The sequence below is a fragment of the Saimiri boliviensis genome, chromosome 15 (assembly GCF_048565385.1).
Source record: "Saimiri boliviensis isolate mSaiBol1 chromosome 15, mSaiBol1.pri, whole genome shotgun sequence".
Classification (NCBI taxonomy): Eukaryota; Metazoa; Chordata; class Mammalia; order Primates; family Cebidae; genus Saimiri; species Saimiri boliviensis.
The window spans coordinates 72216128-72241428 of NC_133463.1; the positions used below are offsets into that span (position 1 = coordinate 72216128).

Consider the following 25301-nt stretch of genomic DNA (forward strand, 5'->3'; position numbering starts at 1 on the left):
TGAAAGATGACTTGCATCTGTGCTCCGCCCTGTGCGTGTGTGTCTGTGGGTGCAGCGTGTAGGTGTCGTAGCCTAAGCGACTCTAAGGAAGTCACATAACTCTGAGGCTTCAACTTACTCTGTTTCGCAGCTTCAAAAGGGAAGGTACAGAGAGGTCATTACCAGTAAAGTCATGGACATGCATTGTAAAAACTTCATCTAGTAAAAGAGTTATTTAAAAGAAGTCAAAGGATTTCTTCCTGCTACCTTCTCCTGATAGGGGGCAACCTCAAAGTATATCAGTGTGGGTCCCGGAAACCACTTTAGCCAGCTATGGTCAGGGATGAGATAAGAAAGCTAAGTGCTTCATGAGCCGCCTGAGTGTGTCTGTCCATTACTGAGCCCTAAGAGATTACACCAGCGTCTTCCTCCCATTATTATTATTATTATTATTATTATTTTTTGTGCCTCGGTTCTCCTGCCGCTAATAGGAGGACAAGAGCTGAGGGCCAAGTTATGTTGTGAAAGCCAAACGAAACGACTGTTATAGGTCGCCAAACTTCACTGGTAATACAGGGCCTTTTCTTTTTGCTTTGAGACTTGCTCATCCTTTTCCAACATGCAAGCTCACAGTCTTTAATCAAAGGCTTCCTTTGTCATAACTACCAATAATCAGAACTAGGATTTTAAAAGGCTGGTACCAGTTCTCCAAGCCGCTGCCTTCCCAGCTCTGTTGTATTCAAGACAGCAACCTAAAGCTGCAAACAACTCATCCTTTATGAGGGAATGAGCAAAGAGAGATCGCTGAACCCCGCTAAAGATTTCAGCAGGACAGCCAGCATCTATCTCCCCAAAAGCCAAGTTTCCCACGACGGTTCACCAGGCTGTCATCTTTCATGTACTTTGATCCTGTTTTGCCAAGTTTTTCTTCCCACCTCCCTTTATCAGGAGGTTCCCCAGCCCACCCTCAGCACCAGGACAAGGCAGCAGATCAGAAAAGACTAGACTCTTGTCACGGGAGTGAATTCAAAGTCTTGGCGAGGCTATCCAGTGTCTCTGTGGAGGGACCCACTGCGGGAGGAGGCTGGGCTTGCTGGCTTACCCTGGTGATCTGAATGTTGTTCAGCTGCTGCTGCCAGTGGAGAATCGTCTCCATCCGATACACCCACATATTAATGTTCCCGACCAGCACAGACTTGCCGACTCTTTGGACCAGTGTACATAGGGACGTGTAGAGGGTCTGGAGTAGCTCCCTTATTAGTCTAATGTTTTGCTGGTCTTCAAGGACTTGAGTAGGAAAGAAAAAAATAATCGAAGTTATGATTCTGGAACACCCTGTATTTCAAACATGAGCTTTTTTTCTCTGTCTCTATTCTGCTCACATTACCCAGGCACTGCCTCTGGGGATATGGTTTTCTTTCTCACTGGTGTTTATTGTATGCTTGGCCAAGCTTCTGCACTTGAGGTTAAGGGGTAGAGTTTCCATTATCTAGGTTCCTCTTTGTTCTCTTCTCTCTCATTTTTTATAAAGCCTCTTTCTCTTTTCATTGTTCTCCCAGCAGCCATGGCTCACCTGATCAGAAGGCCGCTCTGTTTGCCCAGAAGTGACCCCCCTGTAGGACAGTCAATGGAAGGAGCACAGTTCCAGGGGTTTGGAGCCTGGGTTCTAATCCTGTCTGGCTGACTCTGTATGATTATGGACAAATCACTTCTCCTCATGGGCCTCAGTTTCCCCACGTGTACGATGAGACAGTTGAACCAGAGACCTAACATTCCTTCCAGCTGAAATAGTCTATGAATCTATTCTGACTTTGTACATAGGTTGATTTTCTAGGAATTTGGAACCTGGAGGCTCCGTAGCCAGCATTGGGACCTGTGCCTACACTGAGAAACCTACGAGGATTATAGTAGGGCAAGTGGATGATCCCAAAGAAAGGACAGGAAGGTGACGGTTTCAGCCTTTGCCATGAGGATGAGTTGCACCCCTTTCTGAAGTGGAATCTAGTGCTTCTGAAATGGAGCTGGAGTCGTTCATTTCCATCCCTTCACATGTCTTTAAATCAAATGACATGTCCACTCCACTGGAAAACCCATCTGCCTATAAAAAGGGGTAAGAGATTGAGAGAAGGCTCACCTTTCAGTACCACTTTTTCCAAAATATTCATGAAGTTCTTTTGGGCGATGCCACTCAGGGATGTGAGCTGTGACTTTGCTATCAGCTCCAACAGCTGAGGATAAAAATAGAAGTTGCCAGGCTTAGAATACAGAGATATTTTTCTCCTCTAATCTTCACTTTTGAGTCCCATGACACGTGGATACAGACTGACGGGGAGATAAATGGCAGGCAGGGCCACAATGCAATAAAAAGCAGATGCTCAGAGTGAAAGATAAATGGGATAATTCAAAACCCAGGATCGGGCTGAATATTTAGCTGCTTTTCTTCTTTTAAATATAAAAAATTTTGGCTTCAGCCGGGGCTAATTCATTCTATTTGTCCTACTTCCGCAAGTGAAGCTGACGTACCCTGAAGGGAACAAAATCTCCCATGACCTGTGAATGGCTGAGTTCTGCAGAATCACCTCCCAGCGGGAATTCTTCTGACCCCACATGAACTTCTTCCTTATTGGCACTGACCACTCGCAAGACACCTAACGCCCACGTTCAGCAGCCATATGTACTTTCCATGGAAGTAGAAAGTCTTATCCCGATACCTCCTGCTTCTGCAGTGTTCAATAAACGTGTCTATTAATTAGACTCTTTCATTGCATTTAAATTTTTGTAGAAAGATGTCAATCATGGGAAAAAGAGAGAAATTCAGGGATGTATTTTGTCTGATGTCACTGTGGCTAAAAACTAGGATCCTTGTAGCTCTTGGCCTTAGATTCAAGTCTTGATTTGATCGTGTATTAGCTCCGTGATGATGGGCAAGTTACTACATTCCTTGGTGCCCCAACCAGTTTGTTCACCTATATTAATAATATCTAGAGTTCCCAAGGTTGTTGTGACCAATAATGGGAGAATGTACATAAAGCCCTCAGCAAGTGCCTGGCACTAATTAGGTCCTAAATAAAGGTTAGTTTTTTGTTTTGTTTTGTTTTGTTTTTGAAATGGAGTCTTGCTTTGTTGCCCAGGCTGGAGTGCAATGGTGTGATCATGGCTCACTGCAACCTCCACCTCCTGGGTTCAAGTGATTCTCCTGCCTCAGCCTCCTGAGTAGCTTGGATTACAGGCATATGCCACCATGCCTGGCTAATGTTTCTTTTTGTCTTTTTAGTAGAGATGAGGTTTTGCCATGTTGGCCAGGCTGCTCTCGAACTCCTGACCTCAGGTGGTCCACTCACCTTGGCCTCCCCAAATGCTGAGATTACAGGTGTGAGCCATTGTGCCTGGCCAGTTTGTTAGTTGTAAAAGTATATCCCATTCCTACCACCCCCACAATTGCCAAAAGTAAATGAAGATAATAACTGAAGTTAATGCATACTTAGTCCAATCTTTCTTTCCTTCCATAGCAAAATTCTTTACCCACATAGAAAGATTAAAAAACAAATAAAGCCAGCACTTTGGGAGGCCGAGGCAGGTGGATCACGAGGTCAAGAGATCGAGACCATCCTGGTCAACATGGTGAAACCCCGTCTCTACTAAAGATACAGAAAATTAGCTGGGCATGGTGGTGCATGTCTGTAATCCCAGCTACTCAGGAGGCTGAGGCAGGAGAATTGCCTGAACCCAGGAGGCAGAGGTTACGGTGAGCCAAGATTGGGCCATTGCACTCCAGCCTGGGTAACAAGAGTGAAACTCCGTCTCAAAAAATAAATAAATAAATAAAAATAAAGACCAGGCACAGTGGCTCATGCCTGTAATCTCAGCACTTTGAGAGGCCAAGGCAGGTGGATCACTTGAGGTCAGGAGTTTGAGACCAGCCTGGCCAATGTGGTGAAACTCCATCTCTACTAAAAATAAAAAAAAAATTAGCTGGGCTTGGCGGCAAATGTCTGTAATCCCAGCTACTTGGGAAGCTGAGACAGGAGAATTGCTTGAACTCTGGAGGTAGAGGTTGCAGGGAGCCGAGATTGCGCCACTGTACTCCAGTCTGGGCAACAGAGCAAGACTCCATCTCGAAAAATAAAAATAAAAAAACCACAAAGATTCTATTGTTGAAAAATGAAACTTTAGACTAGAAGGAGTCTTAGAGCCCATCTAATTCAATCCATTTAACAGATGGCCCAAGAGACCCATCTTAAGAGCCACTCCACAACCAGTGAGGACTCAGCAGACTCCATGTCAACACAGGAGAGTAAAAGGACACACGTCATGCTTTCAAAGACTTAACAAACAAAAGAGGTTGATGTAAAGTGAAAATAATTAACTTCATGAGAACCCACCAGGCCCCCAGAGAAAACTATTAGGTTGATGCAAAAACCACTGTGGTAATATCTAGCCTGAGACTCAATAGATGAGACGTAGGGAACCAAGACCCCTCCTTTACGTTGAAGCTAGGATCTCTGTTCCGAGGAAACTTTCCAAGAGAGTTTCATCTCCTGGCCAGGCCTCAGCCCTACTTCCCTTCAGGTCAATAAACACTGAGCATGACACTATGGTGGGTGCTGGAATCAAGTCTGAGTAATTCCAGCACCCACCCCAGTGTCATGCTCAGTGTTTATCGAGCATGCAAAATGAAATGTTAAAAATTGGGTTGCAGAGGAGAATGGAAACTTCTGGATCAAGGCCCTAGGCAGTTCAGAGCACCTCTGCCTCCATGGCATTTCTATAACATTTTTGTCCCCATGCAGCCCTTCAGGAGCCTGTTAAACTACACACAGACTTTTAATTTCCTGAATGTAATTTTACTTACATACATATATATATATATATATATATATATACACACACACACACATATATATATATGTGAACACTCCCAAACCAAACTCCTTTTTCTCCCTGGCTTCTGTATCTTTTCCACATGCAGGGAGGGATGAGGCTAGCTGACTGGGAGGAGGAGGTGTTTTGTTACAATTAGTACTGGTGATCTAATTGGAAGTCAGGAGGTCACCGAGTGCCCGCTAAAAGAGGCAGGAAATCAAAACACCAGTATAGACTTTGGCCATGGGTGGTGAGTACACCAAATGCTGTGGTTTAGCTTTGCCACCAACCAGCACGTGATAGTCAACAAAGGAGTGAAAATGGCCCAAAGGGGCTGGCCAAACCTTTCATGTATCTCCCTGACCAACAGCAAGATTCAGAAGGCTGAGGCAATGTTCTATTAATACTCTGATCCTCACGTGACCAACATGAAGCAAGATAAAAGAAAACAAAAGCCTTGGGTCGGCTCTTGAAGGGTAGTCGGCTGTGTACTGTGACTCATCACTGGGTAGGAGGTGGGGCAAGGGGTTGGGAGGAAGGCAGCCAGAGCTCTGCCTGAAATCCATCCAAAACCCAGATTCCATGTGACTACCATCTCATGAGGGTGTCAGTTTTAATCTTGTCTAAATATGCACCAATCACAAGGACAAGTAAACTCTCAACACCATGACTGTGCATTGGAGGAGAAACGAACCGCCTTTTGGTCTGATTATCTTCTCTGACTAAGGAGAAGGAGGTAATAGCAAAAATTTGTCAACTGACAGCATAATGACATGTTAACCAATCTGTGCTTCATTCTGTCTCAAGGGAAAGTACCCTGCCCCCCCAACTGCCAACAGCCTTTTTTTTTTTTTTTTTTTTTTTTTTTTTTAACTGTCAGACAGCTGTGGAGTCAGGAGAAAGAACTCTGGAATAGGAGAAGACCTGGATTCTGTAGCTGGGTGACCTTTGTAACTGTCATTCATTTAGCAAGTATTTTCTGAGTGTCCACCCTGTCCTAGCAGCATGGTAGGTGACAGGGACATGATGATGAAGACACATGATCCCTAGACTCATGGAGTTTGCTCTCCAGCCTACAGTGTAAGTCATTTAATCCCTCAACTCCAGATTCTTCATTTCTAACATGGAAATAAAAAGACTATTTACTTCACAGGATTTTTATGAGAATTAAGTGAGATAAATATGTATAAATCCATGGTAAATACTAAACATAGGCATTTTTATTATTAGGTATTATTTCTTTCCCTTCTAAACTCCAATCTTTTTGTAAGTTTAAGGTTGACATCAGGGGTTGGCAAACCTTTTCTGTAAAGCGCCATAGAGTAGGGGTTTTAAGGTTTGTGGGCCACATGGTCTCTTTAGCAACTACTCCACCCTGCAGCTATAGCACAGAAACAGCTCCACACAATGTGTAAATGAGTGGGCATGCGTGTGTTCCAATAAAACTTTATTTAAAAAAGCAGGTGGAGGGCCAGATTTAGCACCTAGGCTATATCATAGAGTTTCTGGTATATATCATAGAGTTTAAGAATGAGGGCTCCAGAGGCGAACTGCCTGCCTCAGTTTTCCCATCTGTAAAATATACACAGTAATAGTACCTACTTCAAAGTTGCTGTGAAGATTAAATGTGTTCACATAGCACTTATAACCATGCCTGGTACACTCGATACATTATTATCATTAGCTTTTACCATAACACAGAGCATTACTAAGTAAAATTATTGCCAGTCAGGAAATAGTGAGTCAACAGGGCAAAGTACAACACCTTTAAAGACCTTCAGAATCACTGTATTTCAGTTGTGCCTGTTGTCAAACAAATGCATAAATGCTTTTACGATGGAATAGTCCTCTCTGTCATTTTACTATGTTGGTGATTCATTTAATAGCACCCTATCTGTTGAGAAAAGTTAATGCTGATACATTTTATGACTTGCATCGTGTTATCTACCGTGGAGTTTTATTTTGCTAACAACAATAAGGTGCTTACTATGTGTCATCAACTGCGCTAAGCACTGCACAGGTATAATCTTGTTTATCTTCAACAACCACCCAATGAGGTAGGTTCTCCATTTAACCAGTGAGGGTATTGAGGCTCAGAGGAGTATTCATCTAAAGCCATACCAGCAGTAGCAAATGGGGTACAGCCAGGACTTGAGCCCAGATATGTTTAACAGAGAACACATTTTCTTTCCTTCCCCTCCCTCCCTTCCTTCCTTCCTTTTTTTTTTTTCTTTTTTTTTGACAGAGTCTCACTCTGTCACCTAGGCTGGAGTGCAGTGGCACAGTCATGGCTCACTGCTGCCTTCACCTCTGAGGCTCAAGCTATCTTCCCATCTCAGTCTCCCAAGTAACTGGGACCACAGAGGCACACCACTACACCTGGTTAATTTTTCTATTTTGTAGAAACAGGGTCTTGCTATGTTACCCAGGTTGGCCTTGCACTTGTGGGATCAAGTGATCCTCCTGTTTCAGCCTTGAGAAGTGCTGGGATTGCAGGCATGAGCCACTGTGCCTGGCAGAACATGTATTCTGATAGTTTCAGGACTTCAGGTTGTCAAGCCTAATCGATTTACATGGAGGGCCAAATTTTAGTCCAAAAATGGGAGCAATACCATTTATTGTTATGTTTGGGGGAAACAGAGTCTAGAAATTTTATATATCATGCTGTGACTGGTAATCAACTTTTAATATTAAGGGTACGATAATGGCCAGAAAGTGCTAACAGCACATTTAGGATGAGGCAATTGCTTTGGGTAGACCACTGGGTCTACTTTCCATATTGGCATCACTCTACAGGCCCAGAACTACTAGGTAGTGATGGATGGAACTGGTAGTGAAGAGAGCAGAATTTACCGATTTTTAAACTTTTTAATTTTTGAGACAGAGTCTCACTCTGTCACCCAGGCTGGAGTACAATGGTGCAATCTTGGCTCACTGCAACCTCTGCCTCCTGGGTTCAAGTGATTGTCCTGCCTCAGCCTCCTGAGTAGCTGGGATTCCAGGCCCCCACCACCACACCCTGATAATTTTTGTATTTTTAGTAGAGATTGGGTTTTGCCATATTGGCCAGGTTGCTCTTGAACTCCTGACTTCAGCTGATCTGCTTACCTCAGCCTCCCAAACTGCTGGAATTATAGGCATGAGCCATCACGTGTAACCCATATTTATTGGTTTTATTTGTGTTAGGAGAGCTGTGTGGCTAGGAAAGTAGGTTTGTATCTAGCAATCTGTGTACAAAGATGACTTAGCCAATTGGATTCTTTGCCTCTAGCCACAAGAGAAAAAGAGAACAGAGGAAAATGTCTTCTTTGGAAGTGGCTGCTTGTTTTCGACTGGGCAAAGTTTAGTCCAGGTGCCAGTAACTTGTGGCTATGTTTAAAGAGAGGCAGGGGGAGGGAAGGGGAAGGAGGAGGAGGCTTCTCGGCTCCTCTGGAATTTCATGGTGTCATTATTGTGTGGGCACTTTGGGCATCCGGCAGGATCTGCAGTGATGAGCCGTGCAGTACCAGGAATGGCTGTGAGCTACTGGAAGGAGGGATGGTGGTCACCGCATGATGAAACCACATCCTGCCCTTCAGCTTTGGCTCATGCTAGTTCTGGAGGCAATGAGTAGGAGAAACATCTAGTTGCAAGCAACATCATATAGCAAATCTCGGAGCGGATATCAACTAAAGTTTGAAGTGGTGTGTGCAAGATAAATGGGCAGAAGGGAGATTTCCCTCCTAGCTCCCTGCACTCGTGTAAAGAGCAGGCTTCTTACGTTTTCTTCCCTGCAGTTTATTTTAGCATAACATTCATCGTTTTAAAAATCCATCAGTTCACGTTATTTCTTTGCATCCTCAAATGGCTTTCCTTTGCACATAGGAAGAAACTCAAGCTCCTTACCATGACTGGCAAGGTTCTCCCTGATCTGGTTTCTGCATTTTTTCCAGCCTAATTTGCATAAATTCATTCTGCCCTGGCTACACAGGCTGCTGGTTTCTCGAATAGGCCAAGCTCATTCTCACCTCCAGGCCTTTGCCTCTGCCACATCTTTACGTTCTCGGCTCCATCCCACCTCTCAGGTCTCAGTTCAAATGTGGCCTGCCCTGGGCTCAGAGAGCCCTGCCCTGGCCATCCTATGTGAAAACCTCCCTGTTGCCGTCTTTACCTTACGATGGTTTCATCGTTCTTTATTGTTCCATTTATGCATATCTGAATTGGTCTTGTTCACTTACTTGCTGATTGGCTAATTAGGATGGAACCCTCAAGACAGCAAGTGTTGTCCTGTTTCCCACTCTACCCTGAGCCTGGCACATGGTAAGCACTCAACAAATAGTGTGCATGTTTTTTTTTTTTTTTTTTTTTTTTTTAAGATGGAGTCTCACTCTGTCACCAGGCTGGAGTGCAGTGGCGTGATCTCGGCTCACTGCAACCTCTGGCTCCCTGGTTCAAGAGATTCTCCTGCCTCAGCTTCCCAAGTAGCTGGGATTATAAGCATGTGCCACCACGCCCAGCTTATTTTTATATTTTTAGTAGAGACGGGGTTTCATTATGTTGCCCAGGATGGTCTTGATCTCCTGACCTTGTGATCCACCCGCCTCAGCCTCCCGAAGTTCTGGGATTACAGGTGTGAGCCTCTGCCCCCAGAAAATAGTGGTTTTTTTTTTTTTTTTTTTTTTTTTAACATACATTTGTCTTTTTTTAATCTAAGAGTGTTATAGCTGGAAGGGATCCAGGAAACAGTTTACCCAAATTTCCTCCTGCTATAGATGAGGCGGCTCATGATGGTCAAATGACATATCCACGTCAATGGTGGACCATCTGGCTATATGGGGACTGGTTCCAGACTGATGCCCTGGGGATGGCATGGGCCTAGGAGTCAATGACTTAGAATGTAAACATATCTCGATCCCTTTCCAGAAGGGCAAGCAGCCTGAGGTCTGGAGGGACAGTAAACATGTGGGCTTTCAGAAGCATCAACAAAAATAGCAGCTTCCTCTACCTGTTAGTTTCAAAGGACAAAACCACAAGGCTGTTGCCTAAGCGTACTCTATCATTCCAGAGAGAATTGTTAAGAATAAGAACACAGTTTACCCCCAGATTCCTCTATGTCATATGACAGTGGGTGCTGCAGTATGAGGTATATGTCTGACTGGAAAATCTCCCAGAGTTATCAGAGGCAGAAACAAGTCCAGCCTCAAGCAGCCCTGCTGTGCCTCACATGCTCAATACCCAAGTCGAGTGCCCATCTATAGGAAGACTGCATCTTCTAGAATAAACCCTTAGTTACACTAGGCAGTGCCTCTCCCTGCTCTGAGTGCTGGGCACTTCCAAGACCCTTATTTACTCAATGGATAACAGAGATTAAAAACCTGGAAAGTCTTGTGCTGACTTTGAGCTTGAACACTGACAGGTTGAAAGAGAAAAACATTTCAGCGACATGAATAATCTGCAGGCATGTCAAGATCGGGTAAATATTATTTGCAAGTGAAACAGCTCTCTAACGGAGGCAGTTAAAATAATAAGGAGAGCCAAGTTTACATGCATTAATTGTATTCTCAGAAGACAGAAACTTGCCACTTCATCTTTCACGTATCCTGGTTACTTTTTTTTGAGATGGAGTCTTGCTCTGTTGTGCAGGCTGGAGTGCAGTGGTGTGAGCTCAGCTCACTGCAACCTCCACCTTTCAGGTTCAAGTGATTCTCCTGCCCCAGACTTTTGAGTAGCTGGGACTACAGGTGCCTGCCAACATGCTCGGCTGTTTTGTATTTTTAGTAGAAATGGGGTTTCCCCATGTTGGCTAGGCTGGTCTCGAACTCCTCCCTTCAAGTGATCCACCTGCCTCAGCCTCCCAAAGCGTTGGTATTACAGGTGTGAGCCACCACACCTGGCCTTGGTTACTTGTAAATTGACAATGGCAGTTTATTCCCCATTGCATCAATCTGAACAGCGATGTTTGGCTTGGTGATCTTCCTTAAACTGAGCTCCCTTCTATTCCAGCAACCTTTACCTCTGCCCTATGGTTTTATGAGGCTGAATGTCACATCGCCATTGGCCCCTGACCCACAGTCATTCGTTCCCATTTCCAGGTTCCGCTTACATCGCTTGTCCCTGCAAAGACTTCCACTTGCCTCACCATCTGGCCAAATCCTGGCCATCCTTCAAAGAAGGAGAATTTCAGGTTCTACCTCTTTCAAGAAGCCATCTCCAATGTTCCTAGACTGTACTAATTCAACTTGCCATTTGAATAGTTATACTTTGTCCCCCAGAGTAGCCCAGAAGTACCTGACAAGCAGGGGCCAGATCTGATATGATTCTCAAGTGGCTACAGCAACACTGGGTGTTCAGGCCCAATACAGAAATACCTGTATGGGGATTCAAAAGCATTCACTTGAAGCAATTTGCCATGTATGCAGACCTAGTGGGAGGATGCGGTCAATTCCCACTCCTTGCCATGGGAGACCTCGTCCTTTAGTGGATTCATGAGGCCTTCAGATTCTGGGGCCCAGATACTCAGAGCACAGTGTAAATACTCTCAAGAGCATCTCTCCTTGGATGAGAAACGGTCAGTGGTACTGGCACTGAAAACCCAGCTCACCTGCCCAATTTGGCACATCCCATGATATAAGCCCCCGATGGAACCTAGATGCTTAGATAGAATTTTGTTACAAAACATTGCCGGGATACTGGAGGTATAGGTTTAGATCTCAAGTCCTCAAGGAAAAAAAAATTACACAAAATGGGCACACTTTTGATCCAGCAGTCTCCAAAGTGGTACTGGAAAGAAAATCAGGTAGAGAAATAATAAAACAGAAATTGCAGTATTTTATGTCATCTTTAATCTCTGGTTTTGTGTATTTTCTAATGCCGAGAATAAGGCACCTAACACTGATGACGACAGCAACAGCAACAACTACTCCACTCATTGAATGTTATCACATACCAGGCGCGGTTCTATAGCATTTTCCAGATTGCAGTTCAATTTCATTCTCATAGCAACACTTCAGGGTAGACATCATGACTGGCATCTTTTAGAGGTACATGAGTGATAAGTGAATTTATGAGTATGCATAAATTGAGAGTGCATGCTTAAGTTATTTTGTACTATTAGGCCCATATGTTCTAGTCTCTTTGTCTTTTCCCATTTCTTTGGAAGCCCCCATTTCTGTGGGTTCCTTCCTACTTCTGGGGTGATGTGGGCATCTCCCACTTCTTCAGGTGGCCTCCTTTTTCTGCACAGCCCCCTCCAATTCTGTGGCCATGTCCCCCTGTCTGTGAGTGTCCCCCACTTCTAAAGCCAAAAATCTCAAGAGATGTAGACTTCCCCCTGTGAAATCACTAGCAGTTTAACTACCAGTCATTGAAGGATCCACCCTGTACCCTCAAAGTTAATGCCCCCAGTACCAAGTTGTGGTAGAGGCAGATATGCTATGAAGTTTCAGAAGGGTGGGATCGCACTCATTTCTGTGCATCACTTCTTTTCCTTTTTCTATTTCTTTATTTTTATTTTTAATTTTTGAGGCAGAGTCTCCCTCTGTTACTCAGAATGGAGTGCAGTGGCCTGATCTTGGCTCACTATGACCTCTGCATCCTGGGTTCGAGCATTCTTGTGTCTCAGCCTCCAGAGTAGCTGGGACTACAGCAGTGTGCCACCAGCCCAGCTAATTTTTGTATTTTTAGTAGAGATGGGGTTTTACCATCTTGGCCGGGTTGGTCTTGAACTCCCGACCTCAGGTGATCTGCCTGCCATGGCCTCCCAGAGTGCTGGGATTTCAGGTGTGAGCCACTATGCCTGGCCCTGCACATCATTTTCAAATGGGCCCGTGGCTTTGCTCTTTTGACTTTATTGCTGTTACAGTGGTTGGCCTTTTCTCCATCCCAGATGCTGCCAGTTTGAAACCCAGGTGGCCAGGGCCACCCTCCATCAGAGGAAGGCCACCACCTGTACAGCCTCAAGTGAATCCAAAGTCACTGTGGCAGAGGAACCTGTGTGAAGGGGCCAGGCTGCTGATGCACATGAAGGCCCACCAAGGGCTTGGCAACAGCACGCCCTTAATTTAAGCCATTGGGTTTAAAATTGACTCATCGTGCCATATTCCAGCCTTTTGTTTGCCAAACCGCCAGTCAACTTAAACTAAAACATGTTTTTGGAAAATGCTTTCAGGGGTGGTAGGAATGCAGTAACTTGCTGGGAACATTCAAATACACTTAGGGTGGTAATGCAGGAGAAAAACAAGAACATACATCAGTTTAGGTCGTGATGCTCTGCTGCAGGGGGACAAAGAAACTGGGGTTGCAAGCTTCTCTTCGTCCTTCTTGGTCCACTAGCACATATGGGTCAGTTTACTCCAGTGAGGAAATTGGTACTCAAGTTCTCCATGACCTTCCTGGGCTGTGAATGGCAGCTACAGTTACTGTATAGCTGGGCTCATTCTCATCCCATAGAGAGAGCTAGGAGTGATCAAAGGTCATTCTGGCATTAAGGCCTTCTCCTGTGAGAGTATGTGTGCAAATATTTTAGTGATGATAAAAGGCAGGCTCCATTTTGCATTTTGCCCTCTGAGCAATTCAGTCAAAAGGAGAGAGCACGGAAGCAAGAGTCGGAGAAGCAGTCTCAGGTGTCCTGCCTTTATTCCACATCCTTTCCTGGGCAGGCCTTGTGCAAACCACCCAGTTCCCTGGCCTCTGCTTCCTCACCTGTAACATGGGTTTACAACATTTGCCTACTCTACAGCCTGACTGTGCCTATCAAAGGTATAGATATACAAAGATGGAATTTGTAAACCACAGTGTAACAGATTTATAATTTGCTAGTTGATGGCATCTGGGAATACCAGAGCCTGTTAGAAGTCATGACTTTTGGCACCACTGCTTGGCTAAGGTACTCTGTTTCTTTTCTTTCTTTTTTTTTCCCAATGGCTTCCTCCTGCGTACTAGATAATGAAGCCTCATGCTCAAAGCTTCTTCTCAAGTCTGTCCAATCTCCTTTTCTAGCCATCACTAGTGTTTATAAACTTCTTACTACACATGATTAACCCATATCAACTGGCTAGCTTATTTAGCCCTCATCATATCTAGGAGCAGGGTGCTAGTGTCATGATTTCCATTTTACAGATGGGTGAGTGAGTTGTGCCCAGGATCATCATAAACAGCTCGTGGCAACACGCTTTGATGATCTTATATATATATTTTGAGACAGAGTTTTTAAAACAACAGCCTCTGTTGCCCAGACTGGAGTGCAGTGGCGTGATCTCAGCTCAATGCAACCTCCATCTCCCGGGTTCAAGTGATTCTCCTGCTTCAGCCTCCTGAGTAGCTGGGATTACAGGCATGTGCTGCCACATCTAGCTAATTTTGAAATTTTAGTACAGACAGGGTTTCTCCATGTTGCCCAGGCTGGTCTCAAACTCCTGACCTCAGGTGATCCACCTGCCTCGGCCTCCCAAAGTGCTAGGATTACAGATATGAGCCACTACCCCAACTTCTTTTAATGCATACTTCTCAGGCTATCAGTTAGACTATATGGCAGGGGGCAATAATTTTTTTTTCTGTAAAGATCCAGATAGTAAATATTTTAAGCTCGCAGGCTATAAGCTTTCTGTCGCTCAACTCTGAACCCAACTCTGCCATTTTGCACAAAAATAGCCATAGACGATATCTAATGAATGAGCATAGCTGTGTTCCAATAAAACTTTACGGATACTGAAATTTGAACTGTACATAATTTCCATGTGTCATTAAATATTATACTCCTTTCAATGTTTTAAAACATTGAAAAACATGCAAATCATTCTTAGTTCATGGGGCATATAAAAACAGGTGGCAGGCTATTAAGCTGAGGGCTAGAAGTTTGCCGGCCCCTGCTACAGACTTTCAAGGCAGAGTCATATCTATTTTATCTATTTCCCACACTGGCTAGTGGTAGGGCCTGGAGAAAATAATACAGGTTTTAGAGGAATATATGTTTGAGTTCAAGTTCAAGCTCTGTATTACACAGTACTCAGCAATAACAGATACTCTATAACAGTTGGTTTTCTGCCCTTTTAAAGTCATATTTTTTAAGGTACTGCCCAGTTTTTATCTTAATTCCATCTTATACATTTAAAAAATGTATAACCATTCTAAGGACCTCAAAAATCCCACTGCAAATAGGCAAATCTCTACCCCCAACTGTATCTGGTCTATGAATGGAGTCTTCAAATTTCAATCACCCTTGAAAGATGGTTGCATATGCTACAATCCTACTTAACTTTCTGAAAAGTAAGTTACATTGCATTTTGAAATTTATGTAACACTTTCACACCCGTTGCCTTTATTTTTACATTTTATTTTTTCATTCACATAACAATGCTTCAATACAGGTATGCTTATCCTAGTTTTACAGTTTAGAGAAGTAAAGTGATCGATTTGCAGACGGCACCACAAAAAAGAAGCTTCAAACTCTGAGCTGGAATAGAGGAGGGGCCGTCCTCTGCATCACTAAATTCCTGATGGACCTCAGTACATGCCCGAGAAGTCATACCTAGAGCTTAATGTCTCAGGGCACTTCATTAAAAAATTCTCCTTAATATGCAAAGTGTAATATCTAGGCTCCAGAGTAGTTTCTGAGCTGGTTTGTAAACTTGAAAACTGGTTGGGATCACCAGGCAGGTATTTTAAAAGTAGCAATGCCTGGGTACCACCTTCAATTAATTAAATCAGAAGTTCTAGAGGTGGGCTTCTGTAGTCTAACAAGTTTCAAAGGTGATTCAAATGTGCAAGGATCACTGGGGTCATAGCAGGCTCACTTTAGAGCCGTTAAGTGGGTAGTGGCCTCTGAAACTTTCTCCGGGTTGACTTGATGCTCAAGTCTCACTTGATCCTCTGACCTCTCTGTGACCTGGTTGGTTGGCACTCACCTCCTCACGGTTACAAACCTCCAGTCTGACTGGCTCAGCCTCTGGAATCCTCTCTAGCTCCCCATGAGAATTTCCAAAATGTACTGGTCTTGAAGTGTAGGGTAAACTATTTTTTAAATGTCCTTCCACAAATCGGCAGGTTGCTGCTTCTAGAGATGTGAAATCTTTAAAACACATAGCTAGAACTGTCTTTATGTCACTGGGGCTGCGTAGAGAAGGGAGCAGGGCCAAAAAATATAGCTTGAAGCCACTGAAAATGATGTACAAATGTTATATAAACATCTTTCCAAGTTATAGTAAAAAATCTTCTGACTTGAAACATTCCATGAAATTTTCATGCTGAGTGATAAAAATGATAACATTTTGAGATAGTAGTGTTAGCCATCTCTTTTATTACCTCTGCCTGTCTTTTTTGGAAGATGGCAACCAGCATGAATATAACAGATTTTCAGAAAATGTATTTGGCTCTCAAGGCTTTAAAATTTTTTTTTTTTTTTTTTTTTTTTTTTCCAAATGGCCCTTAAATCGGTTTAGCTCCTTAGCGAAACCAGTAATCATTGTAGCATTTAAACACTATTAGGTCAAGTAGAAGATGGGGATGATATACTGGCAAGCTACTTTGCAGAGTTGGTTTAAGGATAAGAATTTATGAGAAGTATATTGAGTTCCTAAGAAGGAAAACCTCAAAACACAGTGGCTATCATTAAAATGTTTTTAAGTTCTTTATAAAAATAACATATTATTTCTCAAATTACAGAGGTCTCTAATAGTGTTGGAGAAAAATTTGTTCTTTGCAAAATAGAAATATTTTTCCACTATTTCTGAACCTAACAACTTTGAAAGCATTCAGCAGGTTTTCTAGATTATTTAAAGCAAAATGCCCACGATGTATTTTACAATTAGATACTCTTAGTGTTCGCTGTGCTGAGTCTCAGTCAAGGGTCAGATTCGCCAACTGTTTTTTTAAAAGTAGAAAACATTTTAATTAACTCAATTGAAAAGGCATTTTAGGGGGAAATGAATAATTTTGGTAAGTAGGCAATAATAAACATTAGTGGCTGACTTTGCATAGTAGATTCTAGGCTGCAAAGTGCTTCTGTTTATATCACTGAGTTTCCCCAGCTACCCTGGAAAGTTGAGGTAAGTCCTTCTTATAGAGAAGAAAACCAAGTCTTAGGAAGGCTGAGACAGTTTGAAATCAGTGGAGCTGGGACCTGCCCTCAGGCCATTTTACTTCAGATCCTCTGCTCACAGAGAACTTACGGTAGCAGTTAAAAGTGTTGACTCTAAGACTGCCCAGATTTCAAATCTTGATTTCATCCCTTTGTGACCGTGGACAAGTCATTTTATCTTGCTGTACGGCCGTTTGTTTAAAGAGAGATCATAAAAGCACCACATTTTATAGGGTTATTGAAAAGATAAAAGGTGAAAACTAACATACATGAAATAGATGATCACTATCCCCATGCTTGTTCCTTTGCTTTATTTCTTGTAAAAAAAAAAAAAAAAAAAAAAGCAGGCAGAAAGGAAGACCATCTAAAAACTGACCATTTTGAAGATCAGTTTGTAATAAGACATCAGATCTAAGTGTCTTCCTCTAATACCTAGAAGATGGAAACTATTTGTATTCTTAGCAACGGAAGTTTCCAGATCATTCTGGGCCTGTGTCCAACCAGTGTAGACTAGTTTGTGGGCCCTAGGAGGACTAGGTGACCTCCATGAACTTGCAAAGTCACACTAAATGGCATGACCATTTCACCCAAGAAAGTGTCTTATTTTTATCCCTTTTGGATTGGAAGAAGAGCTTAGCTGGAGTGAATGGACCTGCTCATGTGGTCACAGGCTCAGCTCACAGCTCCTAACCTGCTCCTTGCAGGCCTGGGTTTTTATCAGGTCACTTTGGACAGCCAAGCCTGCATCTGCCCAGATGACAGGTGAAGGATCCAGGTCTCAAGGGGCCTTGAATGTCATCACCCTGGCTGAGCCTCTGCAATCATCTGACTCAGTAACATGGCACTGAGAAGCACAACAACCCAGGAAAAAGAAAATAAAAACCAAACCAACCCACACCCACAGGGGGAAATTTCCCTACTTCGGAGCCTAAAACCCAAACAGCTGCTACCTCCCAGGTTGAACTGCTGACAAAAGTACACAAGGGAGCGTTGAGTGTGGGCAGGGGGAACAAAACAGTATACCAATGAAAAATCATCAATAACGTGATAGTCCCATATCCCATGGTTAAACTGATTCGCTTTACTACCTTCATCATTAATATTTTGTTAAAGCTTATTAACTTATTTTTATTTCAAAATATGGTTTAAAATGGAAAGCAACAGATCTAAACAAGAGATTTTTTTTTTCTTTTTCTTTTTTTTTTTAAGATGGAATCTTGCTCCTGTTGCCCAGGCTGGAGTGCAATGGCACGATTTCAGCTCACTGCAACCTCTGCCTCCCGGGTTCAAGTGACTCTCCTGCCTCAGCCTCCCAAGTAGCTGGGATTACAGGTGTGCGCCACCATGCCCAGCTAATTTTCTTGTATCTTTAGTAGAGATGGAGTTTCATCACGTTGGTCAGGCTGGTCTCGAACTCCTGACCTCAGGTGATTCACCTGTCTTGGCCTCCCAAAGTGCTGGGATTACAGGCGTGAGCCACCGCGCCCGGCCAAAACAAGCAGTTTTAAGCTTTAGGTGGACACGGGACTGAATACTGTTATCACATGGGGGTAGAAGTGACCCACTTTAACTCAGCCAGTTTTGTGGCCTCATCTGAGAGTGCCTCGGGGCCCCCCTCAGAGTCAGCTGCAGTAGGACAAGATGGAGACAGTGAGAACAGTCATAGGGCAGGGTTTTGAAATAGGCCAGAGTGTTCTAGGGCTTGCTTCCTGTTGAATTCTGTCTTGCTAAGGCTGTGGCCAGGGCCAGTGCTGCCTGTGACACGCTCCCCTGTATCCTCAGGGTGGGCTTGAAAGGGGCTTGGTGTGAAGTTTCACCTCAAGAGAGAGGCTCACTAACTGACTCACTGGGGTATTACGGTGGCCCTTGCCCATCCTGGCCAATCTCAGGGACATCCTAGTAGGACCCACTTAAGAACCTGAAGTATGTTGAAGAAGAAAGAGATTAGGGATAACGGGGGTGAGGGGCTAGGGGAGGGATAGCATTAGGAGAAATACCTAATGTAGATGACGGGGTGATGGATGCAGCAAACCACCATGGCATGTGGATACCTACGTAACAAACCTGCATGTTCTGCACATGTGTAAATAACTTAAAGTATAATAAAAAAGTAAAAAAAAAAAAAAAAAAAAAAGAAAAGAAAAGAAAAGAAAAGAAAGAGATTGAGGGATCAGTCTTCTGCTTGCCTCAAAATTCTTAGGGTCCTAAAAAGTTATTTTCTGGGGAAACTACTTCAAGACAACCCAAAGAGATGATTCAACTTGAGAAGGAGCCAGGATGAGCCTTTAGGCATTTAAGACTTACCCGGACCACGTAGTTAAATCGTCTGGAATCCAGAATGGCAGTTGAGAAGTCCAGTCTGTTGAAAGCTTCCCCCAGAGTGCAATATCCATGACGCTGAACGTGGAAACAAAGGCACAGAAGTTACTCCTGCCATGCAGAGGTCATCTGAGTCAGAATGAGCCAGTTAGAACAACCCAAGCGGAGTTTGCAGAATAAGCTTGATGCCCATTTTAGGTGAACTGGGGCACTGGCTTCTTTCCCTTACTCACAAGCCCTTGAGAGCCACTGAGATGGGTAACCCAGCCAGCAGCTGCCTCAGGCAGCCCCTCACATGTTAAAATCCCCCTTTTTGTGACTTATAATATTTGGGACCTTGCTTATGATTTTTCCACACATTAGTCTGGAAAAACAAGTAATTGCTTATTAAGAAGAGATTGGGAGCAGGACATGGGATATGGGAGGTCATGATGGTTGATGACAGTAACGTACTCTTGGGAAGAGAATTATACCTACTTGAGTCAACTGTGTCACCACCTTGCCTTATGCCAATAGTGCTTTTCTCATTGTGATCATCAAAAGTGTTTTTAAGGTTTTGAGAGGAAGCGAAAGAAGTTTTGATCTTTTCACCTAAGAACGCATGAGTAATTGGGAGTATAGAGTGCTGATTCACAGTCCCAGCTCTGCTCAGCGTATCTGGGTGGTCTTGGGAATACCACTGAGCTCCTCTGGGCCTTAAATCACAGAGAGAACTAGATGTTTGCCAAGGTCCCTGACAGTGATAGAAATTCTTCCATATTGCCTATATCCCAGTTATTTTAGCAAATGCCTACATGGAGAGAAAATATACATAAAAGGGCTTTATAGAGTGCCATACAAATGCAGTTATTATGTCTTGTCCCCTTCCACGTCACTGAGCAGGCACTGGCAACTTCTACTATATTTAGTGATTAGCCCTTCCAGTACTGAAATTTAACTGAGTTGAAGCCCAAAGACATCTTAGAAGAAAAGGGAGACACTGCCCTGAGACAAAACCCAGGACAATATAATAATACCTTTGAGATGGGCACATGAATCTTTATAAGGCACTTTTACATACATAATCTCATTCAATGACTAGAGGGTCCGTTTAGTGTCTTTTGCCTCTTTTTCTCTCTGTTGTCCCAAACTCTGATGGTTGGCTGGATAGTAGACTAATAGCTGCCACATCCCACGTCCAAGAAGACACTCACGATTTGAAGCAATTGCCCTCCCTACCATATTCCTCCCGATGCTATCAGGAAGGGACAAGGCTTAGCATGACTGTTTAGTAAATGGATAGAGGCTCACCTCTTTCGTGCTTCCCTTGTGAACATAGATCCATTTTTCTTGGTGGAAATCTATAGGCACAAAAAGAATACACAGCTTTAACATTTGCAACATGCCCAAGATTTAAAACATTTCATTTCATTTATTCCAAAGTTTTAAAAATATTGACAAAAAAGATAATGACTCTACTAACAACCTAAGAAGTTTCAAGTGCTTCATTTCTGCAGTGTAGAAATACTGACACTATCAGTTGCTTTGTCTGAAGCACTCTAAATCTGTGCTAGCCAGATTTCATATACCAAAGCTCCAAATTATTATTTTTTTCTAAAACCTTATGTCTTAAGAAATTACAGGCTGGGTGCAGTGGCTCACACCTGTAATCCCAGCAGTTTGGGAGGTGGAGGCAGGCAGATCACTAGAGGTCAGGAGTTTGAGACCAGCCTGGCCAACATGATGAAACCCCATCTCTTCTAAAAATATAAAAATTAGCCAGGTGTAGTGGTGGGTGCCTGTAATCCCAGCTACTTGGGAGGCTGAGGCAGGAGTATCACTTGAACCTGGGAGGTGGAGGTTTCAGTGAGCCGAGATTGTGCCACTGTACTCCAGCCTGGGCGACAGAGGGAGACTCTGTCTCCCACCTCCAAAAACAAAAGAAATTAAAAGAAATTAGGTTTTGACAGAATAAGTCACATGCTGTGAACAGAGGTGGGTGGATCGCGTGAGCCCTAGAGTTCGAGACCAGCCTGGGCAACATGACAAAACCCCGTCTCTACTAAAAACACAAAAATTAGCTGGGTATGGTGACAGGCACCTATCATCCCAGCTACTCAGGAGGCTGAGGCATGAGAATCGCTTAAACCCAGGAGGCAGAGGTTGCAGTGAGCTGAGATCATGCCACTGCACTTCAGCCTGGGCGACAGAGCAAGACACTGTCTCAAAGAAAAAAATTTTTTTTTTTTTTTTTAACAAAGCTCCAAATTAAAACAAAACCCACTAATACTCAAGTACAAGTTTATTTTAAATGCCAAACCTGAAACTTATATAAGGCCATGAAAAGTAGAAATCAAACAGATAGCATGAAGAAAACATGCATTACAGATAAAATAACCTATAATTACTGCTGATTAACAAAACTTTATACTCTCTGCTGAGACTTACTATAGTATCTAGAAATATTAATAGGATTTATACAAGGAAAGAGGGAGAAAAATCTATTTTCAAAGCCTCGAAACAGTTCAAAATAAAAGTACACACTGGAACTGATTTGGCTGACCATATCACTATAAAATAACCTATGTCAAATACAAATGACTAGCAGGAAAAAAAGCCCTCAACTAGCAACTGACTTTTATAAACAAGACTATAAAGAACATGTTAATCTTGCTTGTAAAATGCACAGCCAGGTGTCTGAGTGTTAGGATCCCAGTAACCTTTGTCAGTGACACAGTAAAACATTGAGGCAGATGTGTGACATGGGAGGTGTTATTTTTTTTCCCTACAAGAACCAATCATAACTATCTTCAAACAGCTTTTTTCTTAAGTTCAGAACAAATGGCTTACACTGAGTTTTGGTTTTGCTATTCAGCATGTCCTTCTTTCTCTTCTTGGCTGCAACATCATAGTTCAGGCTGTTGAAAAGATTCTCCTTATTGTATACCTCCTTGTTGCAGTAACTATGAATAACAGAAGACAAAGAAGATGAGATGTAAAAGCTATACATGAACCTGAGTTGTTTCTATAAATAACTTAGTGAGTTATAAAACAAACAAACATACAGGCTTCTCAAACAAGATAAAACAATAAAATGATCACTGAAAAATAAGTCAGCCATGGGTGGTGGCTCACACTTGTAATCCCAGCACTTTGGGAGGCTGAGGAGGTCGTGACTCCTGTCACGAGGACAGAAGTTCAAGACCAGCCTGGCCCAGTGGTGAAACCCTGTCTCTACTAAAAATATAAAAATTAGCTGGGCATGGTGGCTGAGGCAGAGAATTGCTTGAACCCCAGAGGTGGAGGTTGCAGTGAGCTGAGATCATGCCACTGCATCCCAGCCTGGGCAACAGAGTGAGACTCCGTTTCAAAAAAAAAAAAAAAAAAAACCTATACAGGCACAGACTTCCCCTTCAGGAGGAAACATTTTCGCATCTGTGTGGAAGGCAGGGATGGGGGCTTCTACTTCTTTTGAATTCCCTAACAGTGCCTTGCATTGTAATTTGAAATACAGCACTCTACTCTTCAACTAAGAGCAATGTAGAGAACTACAATATTACTTTAAACAAAAATGATGAATGGGGGGAGGGGTGATTACTGACATCATGTTCTACACAATGCCTTCATTTTGCAAAAGCATCTACCCTAAGCTGCTGCTGCTTCTTAAAAAAAAAAAAAGCTTCATTGAGATAAACTTCACATACCACACAATGCATCCATTTAAAGTAGACCCAAGCTGCTTTTAAGTAGCATCCTCCTAACATGTCTTTAAAACATGATCATGTTTACAAAAATCTGACCTATAAACTCCATTTCTAGGAGCTGCTTAGTGCAGAGTACTAGCTGCTTAAGTTTTAGGTAGTGCCTGGACTGACACACACTAGGCATCATGCTGCGAGGTGAAGACCCTTGACTAAACAAGGTAAACTTATAATTGATAACTTTATACGGGCTGAACAGACACTGGATGTCCCTGCCTAATTCACAGGTCTTTGAAGGATGGGCAGCTTCAATGTGGGCGCTTATTTCCTTCAGTGTGCTGAGCGATCATTTGAGGGGTAATGAGCTATTCTACTATACCAGGCATCCCCAAACTACGGCCCGCGGGCCACATGCGGCCCCCTGAGGCCATTTATCCGGCCCCCCGCCGCACTTCAGGAAGGGGCACCCCTTTCATTGGTGGTCAGTGAGAGGAGCACAGTATGTGGCGGCCCTCCAACAGTCTGAGGGACAGTGAACTGGCCCCCTGTGTAAAAAGTCTGGGGACGCCTGTACTATACAATGTAACCGCCAAGTAAATCTCTGAATAATTTCCACAGAAAGAATGCGGGAGAAATACTGAGGTATGATGATAAGATAGGTTTCCCAACTCCCTCAACCCCCACGAAGTATGTAAAACAGGACTTATAATGCCAACTGGTAAAACCTAAATTAGGTTTTTTTTTTTTTTTGTCTATACTACTGATATTTCCTACTCCTTCAATTTTCTGAGTTTCTCTGCTGAATTTAAAGTGTAATTTGATTTCTATCTTTTTTGCATATACATCTGTTGGGTACAATTATGTACATCTGCACTTCTCTATTTCCTTGGCATTGTGTAAATGGTAGAAGAAAAGAGAAGATTTGAAGCAATTTCCAGTATCTTTTTGTTATTAAGACAATAGTCTCTCAAGTAGCACTTCGAATGGGATAAGTATCTTGCTAATATGCTTACATGCGACATCTCTAACAATATACTCAGTGCTGCTTTTCTAGATCTTTCAGGACAAACTTGATAAATAATCATTTGTTAATCTTCCTTCTTAAGGCCATGTTTCATACCATTTATTGAGTTTCCTACTAAACTCAATAGCGTTCTCCTGTTCATTCAGGGAAACGGGATATTTTTAGGTTTCAGATAGAGTCCTGCAGAAACGTCCTCTCAGAAGCACTTTCAGAAGCAAGCCAAGGTTGAGTGTTTTGGGCCAGGCTTTGTATAACACATGAGTGTGTTTCTGTCTACTTGCATGACTACAGGGGTACAGAATTACTGACCAGTTGATTATCTGCTCCAAGGTCAGAAGGAAAAGAGGGACAGCACACAGAGCAGAACTGAGTCCCTGAGGCTAACTTAAGACATTTCAATCAACGCCGAGAAAAAAAGAGCAAAAGATAGAAGGTCATTTGAGTGGTCCACGATGTACCACAGCTGAGAACAGCTTTAGAAAGCAAAGCTAGAACATTTTGTGTGCAAAAATACCACATGAAGGCTTACTTTGAAAGAACACACACACTCCCCCAACAACCAAAACCTACAGTATAAATCCACATATAGAGTATCATAAAATGAGGCTGTCTTAGTCTCAGTGACAACATTTAAGGTCCGGCAGCAGATTTGCCCAGCCCGGACTGTAGATTATGATCATTACTTTGCAAGTTCAAATATTTATATTTCATCTTATTCTTTTCCAACTGAAAACATTCTTCAAAGGAATTGGCGCACTCACTTTCCTCAGAAGCTACAATAACCTGCTTTAAGGCTGAGTGACTCATTTCAAAAGCCAGTTTAGAAAGAATTTTACATAATTGATGATGTTCTCTCACTGTAGAACGTAGAAAAGTTTGAACCAAAGAGAAACCCTATACTTTTCACTTGGTACTAGGTTTTGGATTCTGGAGGTAGGGCCTGGAAAGAAGGGCTATGGGGTTTATTTGTGTTGCCTACTTATATGTTTTCTTTTAAGCAATAATATATTCAGTTAGAGGCTATTCTGAGAGTCCAATTGTGTCCTTTTCAAGGAAATGCAAAGCCAATGGAAAATTACAACTGAAATTTTTAACAAGAAAAACCACTACCATTTAGGAATTGTAGCATTGGATTCTTTTTTTTAATAAGCAAAACCACCTCAACGAGGCTGCTTTCTTCACAAAATTCAATACTAGCCAGCAAATTGCTATTTTGTGTCACTTTTTACTAATCTTGATTTTTATAGGTGCAGGTCTAGAATAAGAAAAAGACCCCAACCCCACATTACCACGTACCAAGACACTTAAAAGCAACTTTAAAAAAATTTCAAAATAAGACCATAAATAAGATGGTTTTGGCAGCAGATAAAGGGAATGTAAAAAA

At 42.8% G+C, this 25301-nt stretch overlaps 1 protein-coding gene across 2 annotated transcripts in view; it reads right to left on the reverse strand.

Annotated features, from left to right (window-relative positions):
• Positions 1 to 25301, reverse strand: part of FBXO32 (F-box protein 32) — a 42854-nt gene that overhangs the window by 13815 nt on the left and 3738 nt on the right. Inside the window, exons 2-6 of one of the 2 annotated variants that reach the window (XM_003933734.4) lie at positions 22043 to 22155; positions 20504 to 20553; positions 19199 to 19291; positions 2114 to 2207; positions 1082 to 1266 (exon numbers count right to left, since the gene is read on the reverse strand). In XM_003933734.4, the coding sequence (XP_003933783.1) occupies positions 1082 to 1266; positions 2114 to 2207; positions 19199 to 19291; positions 20504 to 20553; positions 22043 to 22155 (535 nt within the window). The remainder of the gene's footprint in view (positions 1 to 1081; positions 1267 to 2113; positions 2208 to 19198; positions 19292 to 20503; positions 20554 to 22042; positions 22156 to 25301) is intronic. The other variant, XM_074387105.1, reaches the window with a different exon arrangement.